Source organism: Austrofundulus limnaeus, unplaced genomic scaffold (assembly GCF_001266775.1).
Source record: "Austrofundulus limnaeus strain Quisiro unplaced genomic scaffold, Austrofundulus_limnaeus-1.0 Scaffold438, whole genome shotgun sequence".
NCBI lineage: Eukaryota > Metazoa > Chordata > Actinopteri > Cyprinodontiformes > Rivulidae > Austrofundulus > Austrofundulus limnaeus.
This window is the reverse complement of record NW_013952840.1, coordinates 173,044-181,776: the sequence shown is the minus strand read 5'-3', so window position 1 is coordinate 181,776 and position 8,733 is coordinate 173,044. Positions and strand designations below refer to the sequence as shown.

The 8,733-nt window shown below is 41.2% G+C and overlaps 1 protein-coding gene across 4 annotated transcripts in view; it reads left to right on the top strand.

The window, feature by feature from the left end:
* The window catches only part of rcc2 (regulator of chromosome condensation 2), a 13,305-nt gene extending 8,453 nt beyond the window's left edge, over positions 1–4,852 (top strand). For all 4 annotated transcript variants that reach the window (XM_014024763.1, XM_014024764.1, XM_014024766.1 and 1 more), the window contains 9 exons: positions 1,235–1,366; positions 1,440–1,528; positions 1,605–1,719; positions 3,288–3,454; positions 3,528–3,708; positions 3,793–3,898; positions 4,217–4,289; positions 4,370–4,447; positions 4,514–4,852. In XM_014024763.1, coding sequence (XP_013880217.1) covers positions 1,235–1,366; positions 1,440–1,528; positions 1,605–1,719; positions 3,288–3,454; positions 3,528–3,708; positions 3,793–3,898; positions 4,217–4,289; positions 4,370–4,447; positions 4,514–4,618 — 1,046 coding nt within the window. In that variant the 3' untranslated portion in view covers positions 4,619–4,852. The remainder of the gene's footprint in view (positions 1–1,234; positions 1,367–1,439; positions 1,529–1,604; positions 1,720–3,287; positions 3,455–3,527; positions 3,709–3,792; positions 3,899–4,216; positions 4,290–4,369; positions 4,448–4,513) is intronic.
* The last annotated feature ends 3,881 nt before the right edge of the window (positions 4,853–8,733 follow it).

The following is an 8,733-nucleotide window of genomic DNA, read 5'->3' as shown; positions in this document are numbered from 1 at the left end:
ACACACACACACACACACACACACACACACAGGAAGTGACATGAGCTGCTGGGAAACTAAAACAAAAACATATCAGAAGTGGAAACATTTTATTTTCTGATTTTCTTCTGTGTCTAAATCTGAACGACTGCTGAAGCTGAGGGATTTAAGCTAAAAGAACACGAGCTAAAATTATTTAAAGGCTAGCCAAAACTAGAAAAATCTACGAAAGCTAACTCTACAAAAATAAAAGAAGGAAATGCTAGCTAAAAATAGCAACAAGTTAGCTAACAGTAGCAACAAGTTAGCTAAAAGTAGCAGAAGGCTAAAAGAAGCAAATGTTAGCTTACAGTAGCAACAAGTTAGCTAAAAGTAGCAGAAGGCTAAAAGAAGCAAATGTTAGCTTACAGTAGCAACAAGTTAGCTAAAAGTAGCAAAAGGCTAAAAGAAGCAAATGTTAGCTAAAAGTAGCAAAAGTCTAGCTAACAGTAGCAAAAGGCTAAAGGAAGCAAATGTTGGCTAAAAGTAGCAGCAAGTTAGCTAACAGTAGCAACAAGTTAGCTAAAAGTAGCAAAAGGCTAAAAGAAGCAAATGTTAGCTAAAAGTAGCAAAAGTCTAGCTAACAGTAGCGAAAGGCTAAAATAAGCAAATTTTAGCTAAAAGTAGCAACAAGTTAGCTAAAAGTAGCAGCAAGTTAGCTAACAGTAGCAACAAGTTAGCTAACAATAGCAAAAGTCTAGCAAACAGTAGAAAATGCTAACTAAAATTAGCAAAAATTTAGCTGAAAGCATCAAGACGCCAACAAAAAGTTAAAAGTAGCCAAATCTCTGAGGAAAAAAAACGAAGCAAAGGGCCAAAAACCTAAAAGAAGAAAGTAGCAAAAGAAAATTAGCTAAAATGGCAAAAGACTAACTAGGAGCAAAAATTATTGCCTTGAGATAAAAAATAGCAAAATGCTATTTAAGTTAAAAGCATCTAGCTGAATGCTAACCGTATCAAAGCCTAGCTAAAAGCTAAAAATAGCATCAGAAAACAGAAACGACCAGCAGCTGAAGCAGCTGAAGCTGATATTTTATAGGATCTGATGAGATCTCTATTTATGAGGAAGTCGGAGCACCCACCTCCTGAAGGAGCACAAAGTTCGACGACAATAATGCTGACTCAGCGTTTACACAACACATAAATAAAAATAAATAAATAAATAAATAAATAAATAAACATTGGAACTAAGAGTTTAAACTTCCTGCCTCCTCAGGTCGTAACGACAAAGGTCAGCTGGGTCACGGAGACACCAAACGTCTGGAGGCTCCCAAGGTCATCGAGGGTCTGGCGGACCAGGTGATCATTTCTGCCGCCTGCGGACGGAACCACACGCTGGCGCTGACAGGTGGGCCGGGYTCGGGTCAGAACCTGGAGGCTTGGGACAGTTCAGTTTGAGTGATGTCTGTGTGTCTCCTCAGAGGACGGTACCGTGTACTCGTTTGGCGAGAACAAACTGGGTCAGCTCGGCCAGGGCAGTCAGACCGACGCCGTCCTCAGTCCGGCACCGGTGAGCCCTCGGTTCTGGTCTCATTGAGAGCCGGGTCTTTCAGAAGTCGGGGTTTAATATTTTTGTTTTGTTTCAGATCTCCTACAACGGTCAGCCTCTGGTCAAAGTGTCCTGCGGCGCCGAGTTCAGCATGGTGGTGGACTGTAAAGGAAACCTGTACTCCTTCGGCTGCCCGGAGTACGGACAGCTAGGTACCATCAGAACCTCTGAGCTGAAGTTCTRCTGCCGTTACAGAGCTGGGCTGATGAGCCACGTTCTGATGGGTCTTTATATAAAATAACAGGGTTTACTGAACAGGCCATGGTTGGTTCTAAAGGATCTGACTGGCTGTAAACAGTGTTTAATATGGCCGTCAAACCTCAGGGTTTATGGACATTTCTAGAGGGGTTCCACAGGGGTCCGTTTTAGGACCTTTACTGTTTACCATCTACATTAACACTTTAAGCCATGGTCACTCCTCCAGTTCCTTCAAAATAATCCTGCTTCAGCTGCTGGCTGTTCTTGTTTTCTGACGTTTTTAACTTTTAGCTAGGCTTTAGATACGGTTAGCATTTAGCTAGATGCTTTTAAGTTAACTCGCATTTTGCAACTTTTTATCTGAAGGCAATACTTTTGCCCCTAATTAGTCTTTTGCTATTTTAGCTTTTTTTGCTACATTCTTCTTCTAGCTTTTTGGCCCTTTGCTACTTTTTTTTTTCCTGAGATTTGGCTACTTTTAACTTTTTCTTGGCTTTTTGATACTTTCAGCTAGACCTTTTGCACATTTTAGCTAGCATTTGCTTCTTTTAGGCTTTTGCTACTTTTAGCTAACTTGTTACTACTTTTAGCTAACATTTGCTTCTTTTAGCCTTTTATTTTTAGCTAAATATTTTGCACATTTTAGCTAGCATTTGCTTCTTTTAGCCTTTTGCTACTGTTAGCTAGACTTTTTTGCTAATTTTAGCTAGCATTTGCTTCTTTTAGCTTGTTGCTGCTTTTAGTTAACTTGTTGCTACTTTTAGCTAGCGTTTGCTTCTTTTAGCCTTTTGCTACTGCTAGCTAGACTTTTTTGCTAATTTTAGCTAGCATTTGCTTCTTTTAGCTTGTTGCTGCTTTTAGCTAACTTGTTGCTGCTTTTAGCTAGCATTTGCTTCTTTTAGCCTTTTGCTACTTTTAGCTAACTTGTTTCTAGTTTACCATTGATATAAAAAAATTTCATGTTAAGTAAATAAAATATATATTTTTTTACTTAATATGAAAATTGTTTCTTATTTCAATGATAAACTTTAAATTTATGATTAAATGCAACAAAATAAATGTAAAAGATGAAAGATAATAATTGTTCTGCTCCTGAACTGTTGAGTTTAATTAACTGAGCAGTTTAGTTGATGCTCAGTATTAATGTCTGACTTTAAAGTTATCATCAATAAACTAAATCTGCCTTAATGCAGCTACTCACTATAAACTCAGTGAGTAAAACTATTAGTTTTACTTTAAATAATATTTCTGTATTTATTTCAGGTTTAGTCAGTCGTACTTAGTTCTTATCAGTGTTTAAAAGAGGACAAACTAAAACTCTGTTCAGTCAAAGTTAAACATGAAGTTTGTTACAACTGGCTCTTATTGTAAGTAAATTGTATTATTACTATTGTTTTTATGTGACTTTGTTGGTGTGGGTGTAACAGGTCTCTCTTGTAAATGAGACAACGAGGTCTCAAGAGATTTTCTTTTATAAATAAAGGATAAAATAAAGTTTTTAAAGCCTCTGATCCGTCTTCAGGTCACAACAGCGACGGGAAGTTCATCGCCCGGGCTCAGAGGATCGAGTTCGACTGCGAGCTCATCCCCCGGCGCGTCGCCATCTTCATCGAGAAGTCCAAGGACGGGCAGATCATGCCGGTGCCCAACGTGGTGGTCAGGGACGTGGCGTGCGGAGCCAATCACACGGTGAGGACGCGCCCCCGGCCCACGCCGGCCCATGTTCTGACTCTGGTTCTAACCCGGTCCCGTGTGTTCCCAGCTGGTGCTGGACTCTCAGAAGCGGGTCTTCAGCTGGGGGTTCGGCGGCTACGGGCGCCTCGGCCACACGGAGCAGAAGGACGAGATGGTCCCTCGGCTCGTCAAGCTCTTCGACTTCCCCGGCCGCGGCGCCGCGCAGATCTTCGCCGGGTACCAGTGCTCCTTCGCCATCAACGAGATGGGTGAGGGGAAAACCCTACTCCTGAACGGACCCCGAGAGTTTCACCCTCAATGTTTACGTCTGGTTTTACTCGTCATGTTTGCAGGGGGGCTTTTCTTCTGGGGGGTGACGAACACGTCCAGGGAGTCCACCATGTACCCCAAGGCTGTGCAGGACCTGTGTGGCTGGAAGATCCGCAGTCTGGCCTGTGGGTGAGTCCAGAGTCTGACTTTACAACTCATCAAGATGTTCGAAAAAAAATACATATTTCTGTAAAAAAAAAAAACAAGTCTTTGTTTAAAAATAATGAATTTGGTTTAATCTTGTTTAAAAACTAGAATAAAATCTGAGGGAAGTGTGCCCCCTGCTGGTGGAAACATGTTCCTGCAGCATCTGAAAATAAAGTTTATCAGAACTAGTCAGCAAAAGAAACCATTAAATAAAATAAGAGTTTGACGACGTAAGCAGACTGAGTTTAAATTTAGTCGTAATGATGACAGATTTTCAGCTGATTTCTGTTTGATTGACAGGAAAAGCAGCATCATCATCGCAGCCGATGAGAGCACAATCAGCTGGGGCCCCTCGCCCACCTTCGGAGAGCTGGTCGGTCACTTCCTGCTGCCGTTTGTTTTGGTTTTAAATCAGCAGAAAAATCAACAATAACAGCTGTTTTATTTTTTTAGGGATACGGAGACAACAAACCCAAATCCTCCACGACCGCTCAGGAGGTTAAAACTCTGGACGGGATCTACGTGGAGCAGGTAAACTCCTCTTAACGCTGTTATTCATGTTCAGGGGCGGCGGTCTGAGTTTACCTGTTCCTGCAGGTGGGGATGGGTTACGCCCACTCTCTGGCCATCGCTCGGCACGACTCTCAGCAGGAAGAGGAGAAGCTGAAGAAGCTGCCGGAGTACAACCCCCGGACCATCTGACCCCGCCCCCAAAACGTCCCAACCACCAACGGACCGGTTCCACAACAATCTGGACCTCTCAGGAGGGTCCGGACCTTTAAAGAACCGGCTCTTTGATCTCAGCTGGTTCCACAGAAACAAAAAAGAGTTTTTAGTTCAAACTGCGGTGAGTCGTCATCGTTCTGTCGTCTGAATCTGTTCGTCGTGTTTTTCTGGTGCTAAAGCAGAACTTTTCCCTCTGAGGGGCTTCAGAGACCACCACTCCAAACCTGGACCTTTTTCTACGTTCAGTTCCCGGAGGATCCGGTTTTTTTGTTTTTTATTTGTCGGACGGTTCGAGCCGGGCCGGTCAGAACCGTGACGTGCACTCCAGCTGTTACATTCCTCCTCCTGCAGCATCCAGGATGCTGACCTCAGAGTCCGTCACCTTCGTTCTTTTAGAACTTTTCCGACGCTCAAAGCGGGTTCAACACGGTCAGAACTTCCAGAACCGCAGAGTCTGGAGCTGATTTTTCAGGCAGGGTTTTTGTTTTTCAAAAAGCAGCAGAGTTCTGTTTGTCCTGCGTTGTTTGTTTTTTTTATGTTCATTGTTTTTGTTTTCATTGCAACAAATAAAGAATCGTTGAAAAAAAAAAAAAAGAGTCGCAGTTAAATTTTAACGTTCCAGCAGGTCGAGACGTTCAAACCCTCAGTTTCCTCTTCAGGTTCTACAGCTGAACAAACCAGAACCATCAAACTGAACCGACTGTCTTTTCAAAATAAAACTCAGAAAAGAGTCGAAACTTAATCTTGTTTTTCTCCCAACAGATTCAGTTTTTGCACCAAGAATCTTCAAACTTCCTGAACATTTCAGTAAAACAAGGAGTTAAATGAAACACGGAGCGAAGCGAAGCTTCCTGTCTGAAACATTTAAAGTTCTGTTTCTGCCGAGTCCACCTGAGTCCAAACAGCCACCAGCAGCAGCTTTAATCTACACCTTCYACCAAAACATGTCAGCTTGGATTACAAAATAAAAGCCTCTGCTTCCTGTTGGGACTTTTGGAGAAACCAGACGGATGTCAGAGTTTACGTCAATAATTCTTTACCTTCAAAACTTTTTATCACCAGAAACAAACCGGACCCCCGACGTCAGTTTTCAGTCAGGTGACGAGGTGRTCCTGTCACCATGGCAACCTGAACTCAGCTGACAGATCACAGCTGTGATTAACAGCTGTTTGTTAATCCGTCCAGATTAACATCTGATATTAATGTGAACAGATTTAACATCTGGTGTTAATCCATCCAGATTAACAGGTGATGTTAAATCTGTCCAGATTGACAGCTGATGTTCATCCATTCAGATTAACATCTGATATTAATCTGAACAGATTGACAGCTGATATTAATCTGTCCAGATTAACATCTGATATTAATCTGAACACATTGACAGCTGATATTAATGTGAACAGATTAACATCTGATGTTAATCCATCCAGATAAAAAGTTTGATAATCTGTCCAGATTGACAGCTGATGTTCATCCATCCAGATTAACATTTGATACTAGTCTGTCCAGATTAACATCTGATATTAATCTGAACAGATTGACAGCTGATATTAATGTGAACAGATTAACATCTGATGTTAATCCATCCAGATTAACAGGTGATGTTAATCTGTCCAGATTGACAGCTGATGTTCATCCATCCAGATTAACAGTTGTTTGTTAATCTGAACAGATTAACATCTGATATTAATCTGAACAGATTGACAGCTGATATTAATCTGTCCAGATTAACATCTGATATTAATCTGAACAGATTGACAGCTGATATTAATGTGAACAGATTAACATCTGATAATCTGGACAGATTAATATCAGATGTTAATCTGGACAGACTAGTATCAAATGTTAATCTGGATGGATGAACATCAGCTGTCAATCTGGACAGATTATCAAACTTTTTATCTGGATGGATTAACATCAGATGTTAATCCATCCAGATTAACAGTTTGTTAATCTGAACAGATTAACAGGTGATGTTAATCTGTCCAGATTGACAGTTGATGTTCATCCATCCAGATTAACAGTTGTTTGTTAATCTGAACAGATTGACAGCTGATATTAATCTGTCCAGATTAACATCATTAACAGTTGTTTGTTAATCTGAACAGATTAACATCTGATTAACAGCTGTTGTGATAAACCAGGTGTTTTGCACCGAACCAACAGAAGAGCCCAGAAACAAATTTGTGTCTYGTAAACAATTTATTTAAATCTAGAAAACTGAACGGCGCGTGTGATTTAATCTTCATCCTCCTCCTCCTCCTCGTCCTGGTTAATCTGGAAGTAGCGCAGCTCGTAGCTCTCCTTGGTGTTGGCGACGACGCGCAGCCAGTCTCGCAGATTGTTCTTCTTCAGGTACTTTTTGGTCAGGTACTTCAGGTACCTGAGGAGAGAAGAGGCGGAGTCGGGACAGGAAGTGACGGCTGAGACCAGGAAGACTTTTTTTTTTTTTTTCGTTATTTAAAACAGAAAAATCCAACAGGTTGATTTTCCTGATCCTGAACTCAGTAAATGTCAAATAAAATCATCTCCTTCCTCTGAGAACAAAACGATTGAGCTCTTATTTTGAAGGAATGCATATCACTCTGTTTAACAATCAGTGACTGAGTGTCATTAACATGTGTCCAGCTGTGCAGGGGATATTTTACTAACATTAAATAAATGAAACTTCCTGTCTACAGCATCAGGTTTTTATTTTATTGTGCAATAATTTGAACTTGAAACTTGATTACGTTCTCAAACTGGGAGTAGTTGTTCCGACATGTTTATGTTTATAATTATAAAGCTTGTGTGTAACATACAGGGTTAATTAGTAAAATAATAATAATTATTAAAATGACTGTTTTTCAGCACTGAGTATTTTAATTGTTTTCTAGTGAGAAAGTTGTTTTTTTCCAACGCTACTTTGAACGTTGCTCAGCTTGTGCCGGACGGGGAGCAGTTTGACCAAAAAGGATAAAAATAAATAAGCACACTCACCGCCGTGCTGGCAAACATGAACATATATGATCTGTTCTGTTTGTTATGATATCAGACTGATAAGTATGACATCATCATCCCCTGATATCGGGCTGAGAGTTATCGTGCACCCCTAGCTGAAGCTGCTTGAGTGTTGTCATCTGATCCCAGTCTGTCTGTAGTTTTTATTTCCCAACAGAAATATCAAACGTCTGTAAGTTACATTATCAAAGTCGTATCAAACATATTTCTGACATGGATCACATGTCGGTCACAAGATGTACTGTTAGTGTTTTATCACCAGCAGGTTTGAATCAAAACAAAGAGACAGTTTCTGAGCAGCGACTGGTTATGATGGAGCTGCAGTCAGAAGCAGAGGAGCTCTGATCACTAATCATACTGATCAGTTTTCCTAACGGCTACATTTCAATCAATCAGAAACTGACCCGTTTCTCCCYGACAGACTGCAGAACTCGGACTAGGGACGGGTACCGAATTTGATACTTTTTTAAGTACAGAGCGAATTCTGTCAGTACTACTGAGAACCTGTTCACATAACATCAAACAGTACCATGTTTCGGTACCTAAACGCATCATTGTGACTGTATTGGTGTAAGAGTGGTGAGTTTTCCATGCTTGTCCTGAACGCAGCATCATGTAATGACATCAGCAGCTGCTGGTTCAGTCTGAATGTAGCAGGTTTCAGTTAAATTTAAGACCAAACCGACACATTAACAGAAACATTCAAATGGTTTCAGAGATGTTAACATAAAAACCTTTTATTGTTATCAATCTTAAAGAACATTTAATTTTAATACAAGAACACTAAATTATTTTAATGAATTGTATCGATGAGAGCTTCATATGGACTGCTGTGGAGCACTTCCCACAGTAAAAATCACTGATAAAGTCTCAGTGAAAACACTTCCCATATTTAACAACAAGCAGTGACTGAACTTTGTTTTGTTGCAGGTGAACAAGCTGCTGTCTGCAGGGGGCTGCAGCTGCAGTCTGCGGGGGGCTGCAGCTGCAGTCTGCGGGGGGCTGCAGCTGCAGTCTGCGGGGGGCTGCAGCTGCAGTCTGCGGGGGGCTGCAGCTGCAGTCTGCGGGGGGCTGCAGCTGCAGTCTGCGGG